Source organism: Lygodium microphyllum, chromosome 23, assembly GCF_053477565.2.
Source record: "Lygodium microphyllum isolate KBCC chromosome 23, Lygodium_microphyllum_v1.1.10, whole genome shotgun sequence".
Taxonomy (NCBI): Eukaryota; Viridiplantae; Streptophyta; class Polypodiopsida; order Schizaeales; family Lygodiaceae; genus Lygodium; species Lygodium microphyllum.
Window position 1 is genome coordinate 11,574,880 of NC_141157.1, and position 26,805 is coordinate 11,601,684.

The following is a 26,805-nucleotide window of genomic DNA, read 5'->3' on the forward strand; positions in this document are numbered from 1 at the left end:
GTCGCCCCCACATTAGGTTTTACGATTAGTAAAGGGGTGTACAGACCCTTGGCTTATGATGGGACCTTGCCCACAACTCATAGACATCATGGGTCTTGGTTGGGCAACAACCCTACATATGCGTGTAATCGAAGTAACCCATGATTTAAAATCCCTTGACTCTAACCCATGATATTATATGGGTGGTGATGGTAATGACATCATCCAGTCATTGGGAGGGCTTGCTCTCTTGTCTCATAGGTAGCCTGAATTCTTCATTGGACCTCCTATGTTGCTATTATAGCTGCATCTAGATCGTTTAGTGTAGTGTTACTCAAGTGCAATTGGATCGTAAAATCCAACCCTCTTAAAAAAGAATTATAATTGAGTGATAGGGAGTAATTGGGTAGAATTACCCAAACATCAAAAGACTTTGCGTAGCTTTTGAGCATACATTTTTACACTCTCATTAAATTCGTGTCAAGTCTCATTTAGGATACGCAGCCAATATTGGCTCCCCTTTTCAAAAGAAAACTTCTTATGAAACACACTGTAGAATGTTTGCATTGTAGCAATCGAATGTGCCATAAGTCAGTAGCATCACTAGGCTACATTTCCCTTCAAAGTCATGTTGAAGAACATCAGACGATGTGCTTTCTCATCGACTTGATTGTTAAATATGAGTTTTTAGAAGTCTTTGATATGTGATTATGTATCTTTGTTTGGACTTCCACTAAAGATAGACAAAAGATATCCTAAAGTGGATAGAGCCAATGTGGACGTTGGGATTTGTATTGCTTGAGAGCATATTAAGGTGGTTGTGGCATTTCTATAGGTATAGAAATAAGCTTAGGAAGGACAACTATGGTGCTCATAATGGCACCACTAGATGGTGGTATTGATCCACTACTTTTCCTGGTCCTAAAAGGAGTCGACTATCCAATTTTAGGTGTTAAAGATAAGATTCCACTCGTGCATGTACTAGGATTGCTCTTACTACAAGGAGCTATAAGACCCCTAACTTTGAGAGATACTAGACTAGTACAATCCAAAGAGTATTTGCGAAAAATATGTGTGCATTTCCTTAGCTATTCTTTGCATTGCTTTCATTGAATTTGAGAGATCTCTAACCTATGCTCATATTCTTACCTTAATAGCTCTTTCTCCACTTTTGAGCGAAGAGTCATACACGTAAGAATTGAGTATTAGGCCCTTACGGGAATCCTAAAGACTCTTAGTAAATGCACTACCTGTCGAGATCTAATGTGGACCTAGCACTAGCTCTAATGGCTCTAGCCAAGCTTCTAAACACACAAAATGACCCCACACAGCCTTGTGGCCAAGAGAATATGGATACTATAAATAATTGTTCTAACTAGTGTGTTTATAGATACAATTTCAAATTGTCGTCCAACTAATTGCCTTTCCCACTCCAACAAAGGAGTTTTCCATATGTAGGTGACTATTTCACCTCGAATCACATGTATAAAGGGTACCCCTAGCCGACTCTTGTGGTCTTTGCATCTCTCCTACTTCCTAGAGATTGGCCCTAGGATGCGATGTTTGAAATATATAAAACATCATAACATACTCCTGTCTTGATATTTATGGTTCAAAGAAACTTTTCATATCCTGACCTAATCGTTCCCCCAAGAATAAGCATGCTAACCTACAGTTAGGGGTCTTCTTCTACTCTACACCTGTGAATGGGTTTACAAACAATGGCTATGCATCTGGGAGATTTATTATAATACCATGCTTATATGCATATGTAACGTATCATGCTACATGGTGCTTAAACATGCCACTAAAATACTTTAAAAGGGGTTTGCACAGGGAAGCCACAATATGCCTTTTGCATTGAATGGATTAAAAAAAGCAATGTTTTCTTGTTAAAGAGAGCCACAATTTGCAAACTTCACCTCTATTGGATATCATTTGCAAATGCTAAGCTCGCTTTTGAGGCTTGTACGAAGCCCCTCTTAAGTGTTTGAAATTGTAGCAAACCACAAACTTGGGTTTGTATGAAGCCCCTCAAAGTCTCAAAGTGTTTGAGATTGCAAAAAAACACACACACACACACACTCACACTCTCACTCACACACACACTCTCTCCCCCCCCCCCCCCCCCCCCCCCGGGGAAAAACTACCTTAGGTGAAGGATAGAAAGAAAGCAATACGGCAGGCCAAACGTAAAATGCAAATTGGTCTGCCGGCCTTCCTTCCGAGCGAGCTCGTGTTTTTTGGGTAGTCTGCAGAATGGCATCTCTGGGAAAGGCCATCCATTATATGGGTTTCTTGATACGTGAAACGGGACAAGCCATCGATCGCCTCGGATGTCGTCTCCAGGGCTCGTATGCATTTCAAGAGAACAGTAAGAAACTTCTCCACTACTTGAATGTACAATACTTGCTTACTTTTTTTAACCGAAACTCAATTCTAGGGTTTGGCTCAGAATTACCACTGTGCAAAGGCATAGGGAATCTGTTAGGTTTGTCTGATTCAGTAGTTCAAATGGAGGAGAAGTCGTAGTTAGCCTGTGCGCGCTCAAACGATTACGAAACTTGAACGGACCTGCAAGGCAACAAGCCAACAAATGCTGTCGTGGTCCATGATTGAGCTAGTGGAATATAATCATGAGAGGTTGTAAAGGCCTTCACAGCATGACAAAAAAAAAAACCGTCTCATCGGAGGTTGTAAAGGCCTTCACAGCATGACAAAAATAGAACGTGTCCGATGAAATGGATCGAGTGCCCCTTACTTCTTGTTAAAAGCTCCCTAGTAGGTCTTTTACCACCTAAGTTATAATAGTGTAAGACTGGCTAACAAGTCCTGTCATATGGCACAATGAAGTCTCGTCATTGTGCTACATTTGGACTCGTGCCAGGGAGATCTATTTTGAGATGGATAAAATGTTGAAGTTGGGTGAATGTGCTAGAAGGTTGATAGCAGCAACACAAGATGAATTTGGGAAGTATGACTCATTATCTTGACATGCCGCATTTCAGATGTCTGGTTCTCTTTTTGCTGTTATGTTGGGCCATTCGAGGACGGGGAACTGGATGCCCTTTTGAAATCATCAGAGTTTTTCAAAGGAGAATAACATTGATGGGTGTTGGTTTTTGAAGTAAAAATTATGTTTGCTTATTAGGAACTGCTACTTCTAGATAACAGTGATAGAGAAACATTGCATTACGGTGGGAAGGGCTCACTTGCTGTACAAGATAGAGACAACAATCTGGCATTTAGGTCTGTCAAATTGAAGATGCATAGTTTCTAATATTTGGGACAATGAGTGCATGTAAAAACAAGAGAATGTGATGAAGGGATCCTCCTTTGGTTAGCATTGTGTCGAACAGAATGAAGCCCTTTTTAATGACACCTCAGATTCCCAAATCCTAGAAGTAATAGTTGCAAAGGGTTGAAAATACAATGGCCAGGCTCTTTGCAGCTTTTGGAACACATTCGTTATGAAAATTCAGCCACAAGACAGCCTTAGTTGATTAATTAGTAGTTACTGCAGGCAAAATTTTGATGTAATGATGTTCAAAACAGTATACCTAAGTTGAAGACGTATCAAAACATGATGCTTGCAATTAAGAAGGATATTGAGGGGTACTATTTTGTTAAAACCTCCAATGATTGTTGAGCCACCGAAATCAAGGCTTGCATTAACATTTAATTGTCATGCATCAATGTCTCTTTTTGCTTCATGAACCCAAAAAGCTTTATTTATGATAAAAAGGCTTTATTTGTGCACAGTAGGACAAATGCCCAAAATCCCCTGTAAACGGGCATGTTGTGGGCATCCCACTCTCCGATCTCACTCACAGTCAGTCGCTTGGTTCATTCACTCTTAGCCACTCTCTCTCTTCATTGAGTGCTTTGCTTTTCTTTCTTCTAGTGTGTGGTTGATGTTGTCTCAATTGGAGGAGTTGTTGCTGTCTCAATTGGAGATTGAGGGGTACCATTCCCTTAGAGCTTCCCATGATTGTTGAGCCACCAAAATCAAGATTTGCATTAATGTTTGATTGTCACGTAATAATGCCTCTTTTCGCTCCATAAACCCAAAAGCTTTATTCATGTTCAAAAGACTTTATTTGTGCATAGTGGTACAAATGCCCAAGAATCCCCTAAAAGGGCATGTTGTGGGCAATCCACTCTCCCATCTCACTCGCACCCAATCTCTTAAATCATTCACTCTCAACTACTCCCCCCCTTCACCAAGTGCTTTCCCTCTCTTTCTTCAGGCACGTGGTTGATGCTATCTCAATTAGACATATTGTTGTCTACCTTGCGTTGAGAAACGGTAGGGTATGTGGGGAAAAACAGAGTAGATCATGTTGATATAATGGAGCGGAGCTTGAAGATGAGTGCAGTCTTGGTTGATCAATTGGTAACACTTGAAAGGGATTTGCATTGTGCAAGGAGTGAAACACAATCCTTCAAGTAGAGGTGTTGTTGAAGAGGAAAAGAGGTGCTTTGTGGAGGGAGCAAAACGTCGTCCTTTCGGCAGTGTAATGTTGGAGTAGAAGATGATGATGAAATTCCTACGAGATAATATCTGCTGTCAAAGCAAGTCCTAGGCAGTCAATTGGAGCAAAAAATGTAAGAATGTTTGATGAGGATCTCTCTATATAAGTGGCTGCAAACAAGCAATTGTTGGGCAGCCCTTTAGGAAAGGAGACAATACAAAAATGCAAATATCTGATGTACGGATGATAAAGAGGATGTAGCTTGCCCCTGGCTCATGCTTGGGAATTGTCGCCTAGGTGTTGGGGTGGTAGCAGGAGCTGGAAATGCACAATCATGATAAAGATGATTTGTTGTACTAGTCTAGGGAGAAGTGAAACCAGCAAATGCAACAATACAAATGATGATGGATAGGTCATTGGGCTTTATGGACTCAAAACACAGCAAGTTAAGAGTGCTTGAAGTTGATATTGATGTGAAGTAGGCCTCCAGAATGAAGTCGCTTGCCGGTATGGCGTTGCAATCAGCTAGATAATGCCATGAATTGGGATATCCGCCCAAGTGGAGTGGATGAATTGGTAAAGAAGAAATAAGATGTAGTGAGGATGGATTTGTAGTCAATAGGGTCCATCCGCCCATGTCCTATTTATAGGCACGAGTCATTGAATTGTTTCTAGGGTGGCTCTTGGGGTGTCTCAAGCGGCGCCAGGACACTAATAAATAATACAAATAAAGCCTTTTTGGGGCTGTAAATGGAGACCAAAATAGGAAGTAATGTAATACAATGCACTTAATGACTTTGGTATCTCAACACATTGGAGCCACTTGGAGCTGCGCGCCCACATCCTTGCAAGTGTTCCCTACGATTGCTAGCTTCCACTAAGGTGCTGCTGAGTCCAAACAAATTGCTTGCCACCTATGTTTTTTATTGCTACACTTCTTGGAAGTTGTTCCCCATCGTATAGGGCTGTCACCACCTTATTTGGAGGGCTGCTACTTGCCGTTTTCAGCTTTTGCTCACTTGGTGATTGTTGTCCATTTCTTGCAACTTTGTCACCCAATCACCCAATGTCAAAAGATGATGTATCAGCGAGATAGTAGGGTTGGCGGGGAGGAACACGGAGTGAACTCGGCAAACATGGAGAAGAGAAGAGAAGAGAGAAGAAACTCTGATGAATGGAATGATGAAGTTCTGAATCATGGAGTGAATGTGATACAAGGGAACAAGGGTGCCGTAACACAAGGAAGATGATGAAGACAGCCACGAACCATGAACCGCAATGTCCTCCTGAAGGGATGTGAGGGTAGTGGAGAGGCTAGAGAGAAGAGGTGACAGACTGAATGAATTAGCTGTGAGGAATGAATGAGTGAGTGGCCTATAAATGGGCATAGTCAGTCTAGGATGGTGCCCCTTTTTGGGGTTGCAAACCCTAAACGCAAAACGCAAAACACAAAAATGCAAAAATGCAAACTGCAGGTGAAGGGTTTCTCAATACCCAAGCCCCACCTTCCTAGAGGTTTTCCTAGGAAGCTAATATTTGTGTTTTTGCTGCTGTTGCAGCCAATTGCCCACACTATGGTACAATCGCCCACCTTCTTGGAGTTTTTCTCAAGCGGCTAACACCTACATTATGTTGTTATTGCTTGTAGGGATATCTTCTTCATCACCTTCAGCTTCGGAGGATTGGGTCTTGCCTCCTTCAATGCCGTTCACATTATCCGGTGTCTTCCTCGACATTTGCCTACATGGAGGACTACATTTTGCTTCCTCCATAGAGCACTTCCCTTTTATAGGTGTGCAGCCTTGATTAGCCAGGATAGTGCATTCACCTTGAGCCACTCCACCTCCTCCTTGACTTTGCTTAGCCCTAGTAATAGACATATGAAGGCTTGAGGCCGATTGTGTCATTAGTTGATTTCCTTCATCATTTCTTCCATTCTTTGTTGTTTTTGATCTCATTTAGTGCTAGTGTTTGTTGTTCCCTTTGTTGTCTTCCTCTAGACCCTATTATTTATTTACATGGTATGAGAGCAGAGGAGATAGGAATTTGGCTGATTGCTTTGATGATGGTGGTCAAGTTGTCTCTTCTTGCATTCTCATGCACTCTTGAATTCTGGGCTTCCTTGTCAAGGCTCAAATGTTAGTGAAGGGCACCTAGCTTTGATACCATGAAAAGAAATGCTAGGGTAGTCAAAGAGAAATGTAGAGTAAGTATACGGGGAACACAACTTGCAGAATGCTTAGTGAGCATGAATGAATATGAAGGTGAAATGATACAATTTGGGGCCTCAAACATTTGTGTCTCAAGGATTGTAAATGAGGTGAGCTGAGAGTGGACTTAAAGACATTGTGAATAGGTCCAAGAGTTTGTCGTACTCCTGATGGATTCTAAAAATGCAATAGTGGCAGTCCATTGGTGATGATGATATCATGGTTAGTAGTAGAGGGAGCAAATCACAGTCTTCTGGGCAACAAAAGTTGCAGGAGACTCATGGCAGTAAAAATGGAGGTATGCTGGCTGAATGGCTGAATGGCAGCTCCATAGGTAGTGAACAATGACGACAACAAGCTAGCTTCCAAATGGAAAAACATAGGTTGTGGGAGTAGAAAAACACAACCTGCAATAGTCATCATGATGTGCTAGTGGGTGAAGATGGTGAATGGCTGAGTTATACTTTCCATGGGTTGGTGAAGCTGTTAGACAGTCATTTCCTAGACAGTTGGTAGACAATAGGTTCCACGTCAACAGGTTGGTGGACAGCAGGCTCCATGTCAGCAGTACGGCAGTCCACGTCAGCAGTATGGCAGGGCACTGGCACAGTTGGCCAGATTTGCTGGTACAGTCAGCCAGATTTAATGCAGTCGGCTCCAATTATGTCCTATTTCTTTGGCTATTTATAGCCTGTTTCGTGGCTCACTCCAGCATTCATTAATTCAGATTCTAATCTTGAGATCTGTTGGTTGAGACAGACTGTGCTCGGGCTGACGGAGATTGAGGTCATCAAGTCGGAGACATACGTAGATTTTCTGCGTTTACACTGTCTCCTCTCTCTCTCTCTTCTCTCTGTGTTAGAGCGGTGAAGATGGACTGATTGAGGGCTAAACCTATCCGAAGAGGAGATTTCATTGCGACACAAGGCTGCGTTTCTAGGTTTTGAGGGCGAGCGGGAGGGCTGCGCATTGGATCAAGGCTGAAGCGAGCGTGGGCGTGCGGGAAAGGAGTCTAATCGGTGAATTTGCTGCAGGTTATTGCTGTTTGAAGGTGAGGAAGGCTGCGTTTGAGGCCTTCCATTGTAGATTTTACCTTTTCATCGCCTCTGGCAGGTGAAGAAGGTTTGAGCAGCGGAGGAATTAGTCCTAGAAGGCTGCGCTTTCACAGTCAGAGGGGGCTGCTTTTGCGTTTGTGCAGGTATTGCAAGTTAACATGTCTTCAGAGACTGATTTGGAGTTCCAGGCGATCATGGATAGGAAGATGCTTGTCCTACCGGCTCTTGTAACCGGCGTGTTCACTGGAAAGGGCGGTAGTGTACAACCAAAATACATAAATGGTTTCACCCAATTTACAGTCGCCCACTTTACCTGAACTTAAAGACACAGAATCTAGAAGACATACAGGAAGCTAGAATGCTCCTGTTGTGATAAAGACACCCTGTTGGCCCCTAAGTTAGGCGCCCCTTGCGGTATTTCTTTATTTTTAAACAGAGAGAAAGTACAATGGGCTGTCTTTCACCTATTCTGGGTGAAATTTGGCAGCATAACAGTACAATTACTGATCCAAAACAAGTTAACCAGGAGGGAAACTCTGCCCAAGTCTGAAACTTCTGGTTGGAGTGCAGAATTGACCATTTCAGCCTGCTGTAATTACTGGTTCAGACCTGTTTTGACACCTGTTTTCAGCTCATATTGTTCCCTGCATTGTTCAGCCCACTGTAATTACTGGTTCAGACCTGTTCTGAAACCTGTTTTCAGCTTATATTGATCCCTGTACTGTTCTCCAACATCTGTGCCAAATGCCCCTTGATTCTGGCATCAATTGGGCTCTGAATTAACCTCTGAACAGTCCAAAATCTGTACTGATTTAGTGCTGTTTCAGACACTTGCTTGGTGAGGTTACCACCCTCACCCGTCCTTGCTGGGACAGCAAACAACTGCTCCTGTTCCTGATGAAAAGAGGCTCTTGCCTCATGCAAAAACAGCATATTCCACACAGCTGTACCTGAATCAGAAGAAAGGCCCTTGATTCTGCAGCATAACCATACTGTCAGGGAGAGAAAGAGAGAGTAGGAAGCAAGCCCAGCCCTCTGTGCATCATGGACAAGGTAGGCCAGCTCTCGAGCACTCCATCTGCAGCTGTTTTTCACAAATGAGCCCCCTTTTTGCCCAAAAACTGCACGCCAGCCCTCTTTAAAGAGGTAAGTGCACACATTTGTGCCAAGTGACAGCACTATAAGATATTTCCCGTTTTAACCTTCCGGTTTAAAATTCTCCATGCTCGGTGCAGAATTTGACCTCGGCACAGACCAGAGGATTAATCCTCGTGGAAAAATGAAGATAATGACGCGAACAGATTCTGGGGTCCAAAAATAGTAACTCCCTAAATTTTAGGAGTTGCTTCCATTGCATCCCCACTAGTCTTCTGACCATCTTTGCAGACTATGGCTACATCCAAATCTGTAATGTAGCTCAACTGAAAGTGAATTTCCACTGATGACCCCACATGGACTAATCTCTTGAAGATTTGTCCATCTTCACTTTGAACTAGTCTCTTCCAGCTAGTTCTTCAACACACTTGTCCATATACACTTTCACAAGTCTCTTCCAAACTTGTACTAGACCTTAACTGTCCAGTATTGACTCACTAGACATTCCTGTCTGTTTCACATACTGGCCATGCAACTCAGGCGTTTATATTTCAAGAGGGATTCTTCCAAAAAGAAAAACCAAATAAAATATGTAATAAAGAAATCAACAAAAAGGTAATAGTTGTCATAGTCTTGTGACATACCCCCCTCTCGAAATCGCAAACGTCCTCGTTTGCATGAATGTCATACATGCTTCCAGCTAACCCAGTGAACTTACACTTGGCAGGACATGTACAACACATACATGCTATCAGTCAACATTGTGTATTGAACACACTGTTAACACATGTATGTTTTAACTGTGAAACATGGTAGACTATCATCATGTGACTCCATATCACTGTTTGATATAGTGGCCGGTACACCACAATGATATCCCCATAGTGGCAGATTCTCATTTGATAACTCCACATCACCTTGACTAGAGATCTAGTGGCCGGTATATCAAAATGATATCCCCGCTGAGTCACTTCACAAAATACATGCCCGATCGAGTAATCATTGTTACAACATGTATTCAATTCAATAGAAGTAAAACTGTATTCTTGCAAGCAATACTTATTTCTTTAGCACTGAGAAAACCATATGGACACAATAAGTGTTAACCTGTACATAATTTCTTTCTTGAGCAATTGTCGCTTTGACAATCTATTTCAGCTTAGAGATACAAGGGGTCAAGGTAGGTTGCAAGCGAAATGCTTCAAGGTAAAGTTCCAACACATTAGGTGACTCAGCAAGTTCACCTTCGTCCATCCACTTAGCATCTATAGCTGGATAGTTCTTGAACTTAACCAAATACCTTCTAGCAACTTTGCCTTTCACTTTCCTTTCTTTGTGTGCCAATACCTGTTTTGGAACAAGAATTTCATCAAGTTCCTCAACTTCGGGCTGTTCCTCAACTGGCATATCTTCTGGCATATCACCCATATATGGTCTAAGAAGACTTACATGGAAAGCATTATGAATCTTCCAATTGTCAGGCAATTTCAGCCTATAATTGACATCACTAATCTTCTCTGTTACTTGAAAAGGCCCATAGTATCGCATACTAAGCTTAGTGAAAAGACTTTCCTTGCCTTTCCACTTCTTTAAGCGTGCCTTTTCAAACCGCAACAGTACCCAATCACCAAGTGAAAACAACAATTCACGACGGTGATGATCAGCAGCTTTCGTTTGCTTTGCCCGAGTCCTTTCAAGGGCATGCTTAACTTTCTGATACATTTCACCCATACTCTGCACATACTGATCTGCCTGAAAGATCTTATCCTTTGTATGCAAAATGGGAGGAACCTTTTTACCACCTTCAACAATTTCAAAAGGGGCTTTGCCTGTTGACGAATGCATAGTATTATTGTATGCATACTCGACCAAAGGCAAATACTGACTTTGACTTGTGTTTTGACACATAGCACTTAAGCAGATCCAAGACAGTAGAATTTGCCTCTTCTGATTGTCCATCAGTCTGTGGATGAAATGACGATGAGAACTTAAGCAGTGTCCATGTTCTCAAATATGCCTCTCCAGAATAGACTTGTCATCCGTGGATCACGGTCACTGACAATAGACTGTGGCATACCATGATACTTGAAGCCTGGTTTTATCTTCTTAGATCCATCATAAGGATGGCCTCTATCCACCGCCAAGCCTCGGTCTCCACTCCTGGTGGAGACTCTCTTGCAAAAGGACTTTCAAGTCTGCCCGCCAAAAGGGCCAAGCTCTGGAACTCTTAGTCGATGATCCCAAGCCCTCCCTCAGACCGATGCCGGATGATAGTCACCCATGCCATCTTGGCCCGGGAATCCATGGAACCGTTTGAGCCAGCCCAGAGAAAATTCTGCACTAGGTAGCAAAGTTGAACTACACAAGACGAGGAGAAGCACCAACAAGAGGCGGTGTACCAAGCCGTCGCTAGGAGAACTTGGTTGACCACTAGGGCTTGGCCCGCTAAGGAAAGGCGAAAGCTGACCTATTGTGCTCTAGTAGGTCAGCTTCCGCGTAATAGGGTCGGGAATTGGAAGAAACTGCTGGGCAAGAGTGATGTTGAGTCCCACTTGGAATCCTAGATATCGGATGGTCTATCCCCTGCTCACCCATATGAACCCCAAGACACCCCACTTTGTGCTAGAGTTCGGATCTATAAGAAAACCAACCGACTTTCGCTAGTTGATTTTCACTCCAGCTGCAGTGCAAAATACCTCCGGAGCTAGTCTCACTCTCTCCAACATCAACTCATCATCCTCTACGTAAAGAGCAGCATCATGTTCATACTTTGAGTCCAACAGCTCAGTCTCCTCCCTCACTGGAAGTTGAAGGCCATAATCTCAAAAATGCCTCTCCAAAATAGACTTGTCATCTGTGGGTCACAGTCACTGACAATAGATTGTGGCATACCATGATACTTGAAGACATTGCACATAAACAAACGTGCCATCTGATCTGGTTTTATCTTCTTCCTGACAGGAATGAAATGAGCCTGTTTGCTAAACCTGCAAATAATAGTCCATATCCCATCATTTCCTGTCTGTGCCCTTGGAAGATCAAAGATAAAATCCATAGCTATACTTTCCCATGGTTTATCTGGAATAGGCAATGGCTGTAAAAGCCCTAGTGCTTTTTGCATGTCAAACTTGACCTTCTGGCAAATCAAGCACTGTCGCACAAAAGCATCCACATCTCTTCTCAAAGTAGGCGAATAAAAGAATGTCTCTACTGCTTTGACTGTTGCATCAATACCACGATGCCCTGCATACGGTGGAGAGTGACTCTCTGTCTAACTTTCTGTCTCAATGGCATAGTTACACATAGTCTACCATGGATAATGCTCATGATGTTGTCCATTGACAAGCTGATCAAAGATCCTTGCAAAATCTTCATCATCAGCATACTGCTCCTTCATATCATCAAGCTCATGATGATAAGGAATTGACACAGCTGAAATTTGTGGCTTCCTTGACAAAGCATCAGTCACAACATTCTTTTTGCCTTCCACATGCACAATCTGAAAATGGAACATTGACAAAAAGTTTGCCCAACGCATATGCTTTTCTGATAGCTTAGTCTGAGTTAGGAAATAACGCAATGTCTGATGATCTGTCTGGACAACAAAATCTGCCCCAAGTAGATAGTGTTTCCAACAAGAAAGCGCATGAATCACAGCCAGCAATTCTTTCTCATAGACCTGCATAGTCTTCTCTGGCCCTCTCAAGATTCTGCTTTCATATGCCACTAACCCGACCATCTTGCATTAACACTGCACCAATGCTATCGCCACAGGCATCACACTGGACAACAAATGACTTCCTAAGATTTGGCAGAATGATCATTGGACTAGAAGTCATCTTTTCGTTAAGAAGGTTAAAAGCTGAAATCTCTTTCTGTGTCCACTGGAAAGAGACTCCTTTCTTCTGTAAAGCATGTAAAGGTGAAGCAATCTTTGCAAAATTGCGAATGAGCCTCCTGTAATAAGAACACAAACCCAAGAAGCTTCTAACATCATGGACAGTCTTCAAATCTGGCCATGTTCTAATTGCTTCAACTTTAGCAGGATCCATTCGGACACCATCCTTTGACACTATGTGCCCCAGAAACTGGATTTCTTCCAAGAAGAACTCACTCTTCTTGCCATTGATAAGCAACCTATTACTACAAAGCTCATCAAAGACTGCTTTCAAGTGTTCTCTATGCTCTTGTTCATTCTTTGAAAAGACAATCATGTCATCAAAGAATCTACCAACAAACTGCCTGTATGGACGAAAAATCTTGTCCATCATTTGATTAAACGTAGCAGGAGCATTAGTAAGTCCAAATGGCATTACCAAGAACTCATAGAGACCAAACGTGGTCCTAAATGCAGTCTTATGCACATCCTCTCGCTTAATCTTGATCTGATGGTATCCACTCTTCAAATCTATCCTGTTGAAAATCGACGCTTCTTCCAAACGGTCAAGGATGTTGTCAATTCTTGGAATGGGGAACCTGTTCTTGATGGTACTCTTGTTCAACGCACGATAATCTATGCACATGCACCAAGAGCCATCCTTCTTTTGCACTAAGAGCACTAGTGAGAAAAAGGGAGATGAACTTGGCTGAATCAGCCCTTTTTCCAACAGCTCATTCACCTGGCTCAATATCTCTTTGTGTTGGGCTGCACTAACCCTATATGGAGGTCTATTTGGTGGGTTACTGCCTAGCACCAAATCTATTGCATGATCCTCAGACCTCTCTGGTGGCAACTGTGATGGTAATGAGTCAGAAAAACAATCACTGAACTGAGACAAGAAAGCAGACCTGTCTCTATCTAACATAGAAAAATTTGACTCACCATTATCCTTGACACCACGTGCAAAAATCAAGTAGGCAGAAAGATGATTCTTTATTACAGATGTAATGGCAGAAGCCGATACAACAGGTACATACTCTCCTTTAAGCTTCACATCAAGCACGTCTTTCCCCTATGTTCCAAAGTCAATGTCTTGTTAAAGGCATCCAACACACCATGCTTTCTGAACATCCATGGCATTCCCAACAAGACATCACAGCCTTCAAGTGGCATGATATAAAATTCTTCTGCATCAACATAAGACTGTATATGAAGACACAACTTTCCAAGAATGGGTGTCACAGACTTTGAGTGGCCAGGACATGCCAACCATGCCTCTGCTGTGTAGCCCATCTCATCTGCTCTGATGCCCAAAGTAGAAGCCAACTCTGGTGAGATAAAGTTTGCCTTAGCTCCATGATTAAAGAAAATAAGTACATGTTGATCCCTAACTTTACCCCAAGCTCTGCAAAGCTCATTAGCATTCGAGTGTGGCTTGTCTCCCAGCATATCTGGCACTAAACGTGCTGAAGGTTTAGGCTTCTTTCCTTTCCTGTCCTCTTTATCATCATCAGCTGATCTCTTATTCTTGTCCGGACAGTTAGAAGCAATATGACCAGTCTGCTCACAGATAAAGCATTTCCTCTCAGCCATTAAAGCCTTTCTCTCTTCAAGAGACTTGCGCACAAAAGGTTTCTTCTGGTCCTTTGGCTGCTGTCCAAAGAACTTGGCTGGCTTCTTCTTGAATTGCCAAGATTTACCTGTGCTTTGAGAAATTTGAGAAACCTGTTTACCAAATGGCTTCTTTGCTGAAAATTTTTCAGATTTGTCCTGTTTAATGCTGCCCCCAAAACCAATTGACTGTCCCAACAATAATGCATTTCTTGTAGTGGCATTCTCAATTAACTGAGTCAAAGTGGTGATCTTTGTCTTTGTACAATAATTCCAGAGTTCCTTGGGCAGCCCACAGCAATATTTCTCTATCTGCTCAGTCAATGGCACAACCCTGTAAGAAGTGACTGGAAGTAAAGCCTCCCAAAACTTCTTGTTATAGTCTTCCAGATCCTTGCATTTAGATGCATCCAAATTGTGCCAAGCTGACATAACATCAATCTCAAATTCATTGGTCAACCAAGCAGAAGCAAATACTTGCTTGAAGTAAGTCCAAGTGGCAAGAGCCTGTCCTTGCATCAACAGTGTACTCCACCACTGACTAGCATTGTCCTTAAGAAAAGTGGCAGCTTTCCGGACCTTAGAAGGCTCTGTAAAGTTCCCTCTTGCAAATGCGGCATTAAACTGCTGTAAGAAAGAAAGAGCCTTAGTCCTATCTTCAAATCCTTGAAAGATGTCAAACTGTACGGTTGCACCACCTTCCTTGTATGGCTTTGGCTTCTCATGAGCCATCAAAGGATCCGTAGGATATGCTTGTAACATAGGAACACTAATAGGTAGCATAGGAGTTGCCGGACCACTGACTACAGGGCTTGTAGACACAATACTTGCTTGCTGGTTTTGATAATCAGCCATACCAAAAGTGCCCTGTGGCATGCCAAAACTGCCCTGAACTCCCTGAAATCCAGGCTGCATGCCTACATTGCCATACATGGGGTTTGGCATAAAACCTTGTGTACCCCCAAACACTGTTCCTGGTACATAAATCTCGTTTCTAGGCACATAACCAGCCATACTTTGAAATACAGATCCACCTCCAAAGTACCCAGGATGTACAGAGGTCGGTGGGAAAACCTGTGGTAAAGCCTGAAAACTGTTTCCCTGTCCATTTAGGCCAACATTTGGCTGCTGTAAACTGGCAGGCTGAACTGGCAATGCCTGTTTAACTAGTGTTTCCACCACCTGTTCTTGGACAGTCGGAACCAATCTTGGAGTCTCCATTGACTCCACAAGCTGCCTTGGTGTCTCCATTGAATCTGCAGCATGCTTACCCTTATCTTGGACCTCTACTGGATCCAAAATCTTTGCAGATGGCTGCAAAAATGCCAAAAACCTTGGACTCTGCATCACTTGAGTAAACATACTCACAGCAGCAACTAACTGAGTCTTGAAAGTGTCTTCATCCATAGAAGAAGCCGTAAGAACTTGTGGCTCAACCATAATAGGAGCAGTAACAAACTGTGGAGGTCTAGAAGACTCTCCCACCTCATGAACAACAGGGATCTCCTGTGATGAAGTCGCTTCCTCTCTCGTGTCTTCCTTTCTATCAGCCATAATGCACAATTCTGTGTCTTACACCCAAACAAACCTTGGCTCGCTCTTTAGGGAAAAAGTGATTCGATCCCGGCAATGGAACCATGTAACCGGCGTGTTCACTGGAAAGGGCGGTAGTGTACAACCAAAATACATAAATGCTTTCACCCAATTTACAGTCGCCCACTTTACCTGAACTTAAAGACACAGAATCTAGAAGACATACAGGAAGCTAGAATGCTCCTGTTGTGACAAAGACACCCTGTTGGCCCCTAAGTTAGGCGCCCCTTGCGGTATTTCTTTATTTTTAAACAGAGAGAAAGTACAATGGGCTGTCTTTCACCTATTCTGGGTGAAATTTGGCAGCATAACAGTACAATTACTGATCCAAAACAAGTTAACCAGGAGGGAAACTCTGCCCAAGTCTGAAACTTCTGGTTGGAGTGCAGAATTGACCATTTCAGCCTGCTGTAATTACTAGTTCAGACTTGTTTTGACACCTGTTTTCAGCTCATATTGTTCCCTGCACTGTTCAGCCCACTGTAATTACTGGTTCAGACCTGTTCTGAAACCTGTTTTCAGCTTATATTGATCCCTGTACTGTTCTCCAACATCTGTGCCAAATGCCCCTTGATTCTGGCATCAATTGGGCTCTGAATTAACCTCTGAACAGGCCAAACTTTGCACTGATTTAGTGCTGTTTCAGACACTTGCTTGGTGAGGTTACCACCCTTACCCGTCCCTGCTGGGACAGCAAACAGCTGCTCCTGTTCTTGACGAAAAGAGGCTCTTGCCTCATGCAAAAACAGCATATTACACACAGCTGTACCTGAATCAGAAGAAAGGCCCTTGATTCTGTAGCATAACCATACTGTTAGGGAGAGAAAGAGAGGGTAGGAAGCAAGCCCAGCCCTCTGTGCATCATGGACAAGGCAGGCCAGCTCTCGAGCTCTCCATCTACAGCTGTTTTTCACAAATGAGCCCCCTTTTTGCCCAAAAACTGCACGCCAACCCTCTTTAAAGAGGTAAGTGCATACATTTGTGCCAAGTGACAGCACTGTAAGATATTTCCCGTTTTAACCTTCCGGTTTAAAATTCCATGCTCGGTGCAGAATTTGATCTCGGCACAGACCAGAGGATTAATCCTCGTGGAAAAACGAAGATAATGACGCGAACAGTTTCTGGGGTCCAAAAATAGTAACTCCCTAAATTTTAGGAGTTGCTTCCATTGCATCCCCACTAGTTTTCTGACCATCTTTGCAGACTATGGCTACATCCAAATCTGTAATGTAGCTCAACTGAAAGTGAATTTCCACTGATGACCCCACATGGATTAATCTCTTGAAGATTTGTCCATCTTCACTTTGAACTAGTCTCTTCCAAGCTAGTTCTTCAACACACTTGTCCATATACACTTTCACAAGTCTCTTCCAGACTTGTACTGGGCCTTAACTGTCCAGTCTTGACTCACTAGACATTCCTGTCTGTTTCACATATTGGCCATGCAACTCAGGCGTTTAGATTTCAAGAGGGATCCTTCCAAAAAGAAAAACCAAATAAAATATGTAATAAAGAAATCAACAAAAAGGTAATAGTTGTCACAGTCTTGTGACAGCTTTTCCAACAGATCAGAAGCTTGATGGTGACAATTATCGCATTTGGCGGGTGATGATGTTAGCCATTTTAGAGTCTTATGATTTGGCGGAACTGGTGATGGAGGAGATTAACAGGCCCTCGGTGAGGGATGAGTCCAAACTCTCTTCCAATGCTCGTGCGAAGTTGACTGAGGCCCAGTCTCATTGGGACAAACTGAGTGCTAGGATTCGATCTTTTCTGTTTCTGTCTTGCACCACAGCTGTGATAGCTCGTATCGAGGAGTTGACGGTGGCTCGTGAGATATGGTTGGAGCTCGATTAGATATACAATCGGATGACCCTGATGAAAGGGGTTTCTTTGGAGGTGCAGATGTTGACTTTGTCCGTGAATAAGTCTTCTTCGCTTCGGGAACACATTAACAAGCTTCGACAGCTTCAGATGCAGGTTCAAAATGCGGGGAAGCCTATTTCCTCCGAAGACATGGCGATCACCTTACTATCCCAGTTGTCTCTACGATTCGATACTTTTTATTCGGCTCTTATTACTTTAGGTTAGGAGTCGACTCTTCAGTTGAAAGAGTTGGTTTCTATGGTCTTGGACCAGTAGCAACAATTGAAGGGACATAATGCTTCCAAATTAGAGTCATTGGTTGGTTAAGCCTCTCAGAAGAAGGGGAAGGACTAAAAGAATAAGGAGGATAACAAATCCAAGAAGGACAAGGAGAAGGAATCAACTTGCCATATTTGTGGCAAGACCGGTCACTTGAAGAAGGATTGCCTTGACAAAGACAAGAAGGATACCAAGAAGAAGGACACGAAGGACTCTGGAGCGGTGGCTGTATCCTCATCAGCTGCTTTTCTACACGTAGCAGTTATTGAGGGCTCTACACCGACACCTGATGCTGCGATGACAGCTCCCCAAGCTTGAGAGTGGATTGTGGACAGCGGTGTCTCATGGCACATGACTCCTTCCTTTGGTGTTACCCATTTGCGACCTTCGCGTGGGCAGATTCTCATTGGAGACAGCTCTTCTGTGTCTATTGTTGCGCGGGGTGAGATGCAGCTTATTCCAGATGGACGTGGTGGTACCCAGATCTCTGAGATGTTGCATGTGCCAAGATTGGGGTATCATTTACTTTCGGTTCATAAGATTTGTGCTCTTGGCCTCTTGGTGGAGTTTGACAATGATACTGTTTGAGTCCTTAATCTTGGATCGAGGAAGGTTCTCTTAGAAAGGTGTGAGGAGAATGGAGTCTACAAATTGAAGTCTTTTTCAGCTCTTACTTCTCTTCTTCTTACTTCTTAGACACAGTCTGAGCTATGGCATACTCGGTTTGTCCACCTGAACTACGAGTAACTTTGGAAGGCGTCCCGAGGGTTGTTTGTCCGAGGCTTGCCGGACATAGTGGTGAGCCATCAGCCATGTGTCTCTTGCATTCGTGGGAAACTGCTTCGGGATGCGATTCCCAACAAAGCTTCTAGGCGGTCTACTTCATCCATGGAGCTTGTATCTACGGATCTTTGTGGCCCGATGAGGACCGAGTCTTTGAAGGGGAGCTTGTACTTTATGTTGATTGTAGATGACTACAACAGGATGAATTGGGCCTATTTCTTGACTTTGAAGTCGGAGGCTTTCTCTCATTTCAAGGATTGGCTTTTCTTTGAGGAGAACTGTTTTGGCCGGCGACTGAAGACCTTGCGTTCAGACAAGGGAGGTGAATTTATGTCTAATGAGTTTGCTTGTTTTTGTGCAGATAGGGGCATGCACCAGGAGTTTGCTAACACCAACACTCCCCAAGAGAATGGCATTTTGGAGCGGAAGAACCGAAATGTGATTGAGATGGCACGCACCATGATGGAGCACCGACAGACACCTTAGTTTCTATGGGCCAAGGCAGTGGCTACCACAGTTCACATCCTTAACCGATCTCTGACTTCGGCCGTTGATAGGATGACACCTTTTTGAGGCTTACTTCGGGACTAAGCCTGATGTCTCTTATTTCAGGATCTTTGCGTGTGCCGCTTATGTGCACATTCCGAAGACGCAGCGTGATAAGTTCGAGGCGGCTTCCCGACGACAGGTTTTTGTTGGCTATAGCTCACAATCCCAAGGTTATCATTTGTTTGATCCCGTTAAGCGGGATGTTTACACGAGCCAAGATGTGCGGTTCATGGAAGTACCGGCCATAGAGGAGGGTGAGGAGCACCCCATCCTTGGAGATCCAGGGGAGAGTTGGGCTCTCGAGACAGTTTCTTTGGAGCCAGAGTCTCTTGATGGAGATTCTTCTTTGGATTCAGAGTCTTCTCTTTCACCGGCCACCCCTGAGGAGCTTCCGCTGGTGGATGTTCCTGAGTCTTCAGTAGATGGAGAGCGACGGGGAGAGGTTCGTTCTTCTCGTTGGGCTCGTGACACCCTCCAAGATTCAGGGATCGAGGGGGTCCCTGAGGAGTGGGAACCGCAGGATGGACCGCGGAGGTCACGGAGGAATCATGCACATTCTTTGGAGCTTGTTTGCTCCAACTATTGTTTGCTGACCCGTGTTATGCAGGATCAAGAGCCCACTTTAGTGAAGGCGGCTTTGCAATTTGATCATTGGCAGAAGGCCATGGAAGCCGAGTTGGAGGCTATTGAGAGGAATGGCACTTGGTCTCTTGTGCCTCGTCCCTCTCATAAGAAGGTGATTGGTGTCAAGTGGGTCTTCAAGACCAAGTACCTTAGCGATGGTTCTTTGGACAAGCACAAGGCTTGCCTTGTTCCTAAAGGTTTTGCTCAGCGCCCAAGCATTGATTTCCATGATACTTTTGCCCCCACTGGTCGTATGGCGACTATTCGAGCTGTTCTTGCCTTGGCTGGCCATAGGAGATGGCCTATTTATCAGTTGGATGTGAAGTCGGCCTTTCTGAATGGTGACTTGCAGGAGGAGATCTATGTTGAGCAGGCTCCTGGCTTTGGATCCTTGGATGGGAAAGTTTACAGGTTGAAGAAGGCCTTGTATAGCCTCAAGCAGGCTCCGTGTGCATGGAACGAGAAGATCGACTTGTTTGTTCAGTCGAAGTTGGGATATCGGCGCTCCAAGGCCGATCCCCAGCTTTATGTGCACACTTCTGAGGTTGGTCGTGTGTTGTTTGTGTTGCATATTGATGATTTGATTTTGACAGGGGATCATGCCCAGAAGGTCCACGAGACCAAGACAGCTTTACATTAGGCATTCGAGATGACGGATTTGGGGCTTCTTAATTTCTTCTTGGGTCACGAGATTTATCAGTCTCAGAGGGGGATTTTCATCTCTCAGCAGAGGTACATTCAGGAGCTCTTGGTGACTTTTGAGATGGAGACTTGTCGGTCCATTACTACTCCTATGGATCCGAATTGGAAGGCCACTTCACACTCAAATTCTCCCGTGATGGATGCTTCACGCTACCGGCAGTTGATTGGATCCTTGATTTGGCTTCTCAACACTCCTGTTGATCTTTGTTTTGCTGTGGGTCTTTTGGCAGGGTTCATAACGGAACCCAAACAGGTGCATTGGCAGGCTGCCTTGAGGATTCTTCGGTATTTGAGGGGGACCTCTGACTTAGGGATTTCTTATCCCGCAGGTAGAGATGCTACGGATTTGGTTTCTAGAGGTTAGAGTGACTTGGATTGGGTTGGCGATGTGGACCATCGACAGTCTACTACAGGCTACTATTTTATCTTGGGTACAGGTGTTATCTCTTGGAGTAGCAAGAAGCAGCCCACAGTAGCCCTTTCTTCTACTGAGGCGGAGTATCGGGCTACGTCTTCCACCACATGTGAGGTTGTGTGGCTTCGGAGATTGTTGGAGGAGCTTGGCTGCCCCCAGACTCGTCCTACTCTTCTGGGGCGCGACAATGAGCGTTGCATTGCCTTGGTACGGAATCCAATATTCTATGCCCGAACGAAGCACATTGAGATCCAGTATCACTTCATTCGGGAGAAGCTTCTGGATGGGACCATTGATGTGGAGTATTGCAAGACGGAGGATAATCTTGTAGATATCTCTTCTTCGGCAGTATTCCAGATCCCTCAGTCTTTTGACCCGTCCAAGATCTGAGAGGGGGTGTTAGACAGTCATTTCCTGGACAGTTGGCAGACAGCAGGCTCCACGTCAGCAGGTTGGACAGCAGGCTCCACGTCAGCAAATCAGCAGTACGGCAGGGCACTGGTATAGTCGGCCAGATTTAATGCAGTCAGCTGCATTTAATGCAGCCGACCTGCTCCAATTATTTCCTATTTCTTCGGCTATTTATAGCTTGTTTCGTGCCTCACTCCAGCATTCATTAATTCAGATTCTGATCTTGAGATCTGTTGGTTGAGATAGACTGTGCTCGGGCTGACGGAGATCGAGGTCATCAAGTCGGAGACATACGTAGATATTTCCTCTGCCCCCTTGTGTATTTCTGCACTCTTACACAGCATACTACACCGCAGATTTTCTGCGTTTACACTGTCTCCTTTTCTCTCTTTCTTCTCTTTGTGTTCTCTCTCTCTCAGTCATTGTCCTACGCTTCCTCATTGCTGCACTCTGACAGAATTTGGGTGAAGTTTGGTGATAACAAGAGCGGGTCTCTAGAATGCTGGATGATAGTGTAGCTTATGCTGGGTGGTAGCTAGAATGGTTGTTTTGGCTAGTGTGGACCTCCGAGATGCAAATGGCCTTCTCCAAGATGATGATGATTGCATCTCTAGGTGGGTGGGCAGTATATTGGAATGTGGCTGGTTGGAATGATCAAGGATAAGATGTGGATGCCCACAACATGCTCTTTTATAGAGGATATTGGTATGTTTGTTCTATTATTCAAAAAAAGCCTTTTATTTTCGGTGATTGCTTTTTGATGCTTTTTGGGGTTGAGAAGAATACATTAGGCATTAATCCATGTAAATTGGAGATAATGCATGCCTTGATTTTGGTGTCTTAACAATAGCTAGTAGCACCCATAGTTTCTAAATAGTAAATACGCTCTGGATATTGGTATGTTTGTCCTATTGTTCAAAAAAAGCCTTTTATTTTCGGTAATTGCTTTTTGATGCTTTTTGGGGTTGAGAAGAATACATTAGGCATTAATCCATGTAAATTGGAGATAACGCATGCCTTAATTTTGGTGTCTCAACAATAGCTAGTAGCACCCATAGTTTCTAAATAGTAAATACACTCTTTTTGGGGTTCTGAAATGGAATGTTTTGGGGAAACATTCCCTTTTGGTCATTTTAAATATTCAACAACAGCTAGTAGCTCCCATAGTTTCTAAACAGTAAATGCGCTCTTTTTGGGGTTCTGAAATGGAATGCTTTCCCTTTTGGTCATTTGAAAAATATTTAAAGTCATTTTGGGTAATTCTACATCTAGCAAGTTTAATGACTATGTGAAATTTTGAGACATAGGTCTTGTATTTTGGAACTAGTCATGCCCATTGTCTTAAGATTTTTGAGTGACTGTAATATGCTTAGCATTGGATCTCTTGTTTATATTTTATACATGTCTCCACAAAAATTTCAACTAGCCAAAACTTTGAAACTTTGCTTCTTGAAACTCCCATTTGAAACTCGTGGAAATGATGGTAACACCTAGTGTTGATCACTAGGGCCTTGACTGCTAAAGAGAGTTGGGTGTGCTCTAGTAGGTCAGCTTTTCGAAGGTGGCTCTCCCATATTTATTGAATGAAAAATAGATGGTATGGACAATGTTAGAACATTGAAAGAACATGGGGAAAAACCTTTATGTCCCATTGATTAAAATGTTACTATTTTTGGAAGATAACACATTGCATGCTTGTGACATATGCCATGCCACATGGGTGCACAATGGTACCATGTGGAAGGGCATTGTCAGATTAGTAAGTATCATGTTATGAAATTTTATGTCAAAAAATGCATGTGAGAGAGAATAGTATCTTCTTGGGGGTTTTTTGGAGAGATCTTTTGACTATTAAATGACCATTGTTACTCAGTTTTAAACATTGAAGTCTTAAGTGGAAGCTAAGATTATATGCAATAAGCAAGAATGTAAAAAAAGGGAAGACTTTTCACTCCAATATCAGCTGAAAAGAAGACATTTAATTTTATGCTATTGGTTTTCTTCATTCTTACCTATATTGAAGGATGATTGAAACCAACCTTCCTTCCATGGATGGGTGGTAATTACGTGATTACAACTTATTTACAGCAGCAACATTTATTACAAAAGTGAGAAGTGCAAATTAGCTCACAATCTTGGACAATGGACACCCTCTTTATCCCAAAATTGGAGTCTCTTTTGGCATCTCTTTAAATTAATTGAAGAAGAAGTTGATGTACACTGGGATTTTCCCAATCCCTCTCGGTATTCCAACTCCCCTTGTCCAAAATGACTAGCAAGTCTTCAATTTGATTTGCCTCTTGATTCGGGTAGCCAATTGGCCTTCACCTACTTTGATGGAGATGGAAAATGCCCAAATTCATTGATTTGTTGGTCCCTCCACTTAAATTTGATTGAAAACAGCTTTAGCCCTATTGAATCCAAGTCTTGGGGCTTCCAATTTTTGGCACGCTTTCCGAGGTTATTGCTAAACCCTAATTTTCGCTGTAGGTTAGGGTTTACAGCAGATAAATCTGAAATTTCTCAGCCTTTGGTGATCTCAATGCTGTAATCTTCGGAGCAAGGGTGTAGAAAGGTTGAGAGATAAGAGAGAATGCCGAGGAGAGAGAAAAATTCAGACTTTCTTTGCTAATAATTTACTGTTGCTGCCCTGTCTCAATAGCCTGTAGATGTTGTTGTTTGTAGTTGGGAGCCCTCACCCTACTGTCACTTGCAATAAATGCTACCACTAGCAGCCCAGATGCTGTCGCTTGCAGGTTGGGGTTTCTAAGAGCTGTGACTTGCAGCCAACTTGCTCTTTTCTGCTGGAAAATGGAGGAAAAACAGTCACAATTAGCTCCAATAGCTCCTCACGATTGCAAACTGTAGAATGGTCACGTTTTTCCTCTTCTTCAGCCTCCCACCAGCCTTCATGGGCAAGTTTGTCAAATGGCAGCCTTCCCAAATGGTTTTTCCAGCATGGTCTATAGTTAAATATTAGTTTTTAGTCTTTAAATATTGAAAATTAAATTGATAATTATTTTGGTGCCTTGAAAAATAAACTGACTGAGGCAACTTTCATTTTTGAGTGGCTTTGCGCCATCTTTGACCATCAGCTTGGCATTAGGTACCATTAAATGCCACTTCTCTAGTGTCATCTTGACGCTTATGGCCAAATGAATGACCTAGGCTAACAATTGGTGCCAGATACCACCAAGTACTTGTGCAATATAACTTATAGCAACTTTTGCCTTTGATATCCCGTGATTTCCTCGGGTCTTGGGCTCGTAAATTTACTCTAACCCCAGTTACACCTCACATGTGCAGCATTTACTTAACCATGTGATTTAAAATTAATTCACATGTTAAGTGAGGTTTCAAAAATACATGTTCTCATGACAGCCCTCCCCCTTAAAATCGTTACAATCATCCTCGATTGCATTGCCAGATGCATCAAACACAAAATAGTGGATTGGAATTTCCACAAGGCATCATAGCTAATACAACATTGTGCACTGCTACTCAACCATCCTATATGCGCAACACATGCTGAAAATTACCAGCTAGCATAACATAACATAAGACTCAAAAATAATCTCAAAAACATTGTCAGATTATCATGTGACATGTCTCTTTCTCATGAGCTCAACTCATCTGGCAAAACCAAATCATAGCATAGCATAAACCAAGCATAAACCATGGCTAAATCATCAATGGCATCATAACATATGCTGCTGTCCACAAAATCAGCTGAATACTACTGAATATTAATGATCATACATTGAGAACTAGCATGTGTTAATTAGTACCCGATGATCATTAATCAATGCAAATGTACAATTTCAGAGCTGTAGTGAAAACCATATCCATCTACATACCAGTAACCAAACATAGTGAGTTGTACATTGAATAGTGATCTCTTGGCAAGCATACTATCAACTACAGTACCCTGAATGTATGCTGAATACATTCAAGGTAGATCCACTACATCTAGAGCTGTCTATCATTGAGGAGCAAAGGTGCTAGCTCTCTCACGAGCATCAAGTAATACTTTGGACCCTTGCTTCATTGAACCTGATTGAGCCCAAACTAAAGTTGGCTCTAATTGAAAAGCATCAAGGTAAAGCTGCAACAATTGAGGATGGTCTGTCAAGTCATCGTCCTCCATCCATTCAGCATCCATTGGTGAATAATTGTGAAACTTCACCAAGTACTTTGTGGAAACCTTATCCTTGATCTTCCACTCTTTGTGTGCCAAAATCTACTTTGGTACTAGTATTTCATCGAGCTCTTTAACCTTAGGCTGAATTTCAGCAGATACATCCTCTAGTATATCACCATGAAAAGGCTTAAGCAAGCTCACATGAAAGGCATTGTATATCCACCAGTGTGGAGGCAATTTTAGTCTATAGCATGCATAAGTGATCCTCTCTAATACTTGAAATGGTCCGTAGTATCTTATAGATGACTTTGGATACAATCACTTGTTGCCCTTTATCTTTTTTAGCCATGCCTTTTCAAAACACAACAATACATAATCGTCCTTTGCAAAGTGCAAAGTACGCCTATGATGATCAACTGCCCTCTTATCTTAAGATCTTTGAAGTGCATACTTAACCTTCTGATAAGTTGCATCCATGCTTTCCACATAGCGATCGGCCTCAAAGATCTTATCTTTTGTGTGCAAAATAGGGGATACTTTCTTACCACCCTCTACTACTTCAAAAGGAGCCTTACCAGTGGAACTATGTACCATGTTGTTATATGCAAACTCAACCAATGGTAAATAGCGTTCCCATTGCGCTTTGTGGTCTAATACATAGCACTTTAAAAGATCTAACCGATGGATAGTTTTCCGAGTTGAGAGTGAATGCGTAGAGAGTTAAGAGCAGTAGAGAGGAGAGTGAGCACAATACTTGATGTTCAGTATAAAGACTAGTGTATCACTTTTAGGTTTTGAATATATATAAAGTACAAGAAGTGAAGGGTGCATTCACACCCGAGCACGGTAAAAGACACAATGAGCCTTTATTTCCAACAACCTCCCACCTAAAGGCAACGTGCCTGAAGGTAGAGGAAAGAATCATCTAAGTCTATATATGTACAAAGTTGAAAGACATATATACTATTCAACCCCCATTATTTGGCGGCAATGAGCAAACAGCTTGGCTGGAAGACCCTTCGTAAGAAGGTCTGCAAGGTTATCATCTATTATGTACCTTGACAAGCTCAATGCCCTTGCTGTCAAGTACATCCCTGATAAAGTGATACTTTACCCATATGTGCTTTGCCTTTGTGT

General features: G+C 42.9%; 2 protein-coding genes across 2 annotated transcripts in view; one reads left to right on the plus strand and one right to left on the minus strand.

Annotated features, from left to right (window-relative positions):
- The first annotated feature begins 2,134 nt into the window (after window positions 1-2,134).
- LOC148015882 (gamma carbonic anhydrase 2, mitochondrial-like) overlaps window positions 2,135-26,805 on the plus strand; it is an 85,477-nt gene continuing 60,806 nt past the window's right edge. The window contains exon 1 of the mRNA XM_087663577.1: window positions 2,135-2,353. Within this exon, the coding sequence (XP_087519703.1) occupies window positions 2,239-2,353 (115 nt within the window). The 5' untranslated portion in view covers window positions 2,135-2,238. The remainder of the gene's footprint in view (window positions 2,354-26,805) is intronic.
- On the minus strand, window positions 9,964-10,545 carry LOC148015883 (uncharacterized). The gene has a single exon (XM_087664793.1). The coding sequence runs from the start codon at window positions 10,543-10,545 to the stop codon at window positions 9,964-9,966; it is 582 nt and encodes a 193-aa protein (XP_087520919.1).

What these genes read in the sequence shown, in the direction of transcription:
- LOC148015883 (XM_087664793.1), bottom strand. Translation starts at nt 10,545, where the DNA reads ATGGGTGAAATGTATCAGAAAGTTAAGCATGCCCTTGAAAGGACTCGG.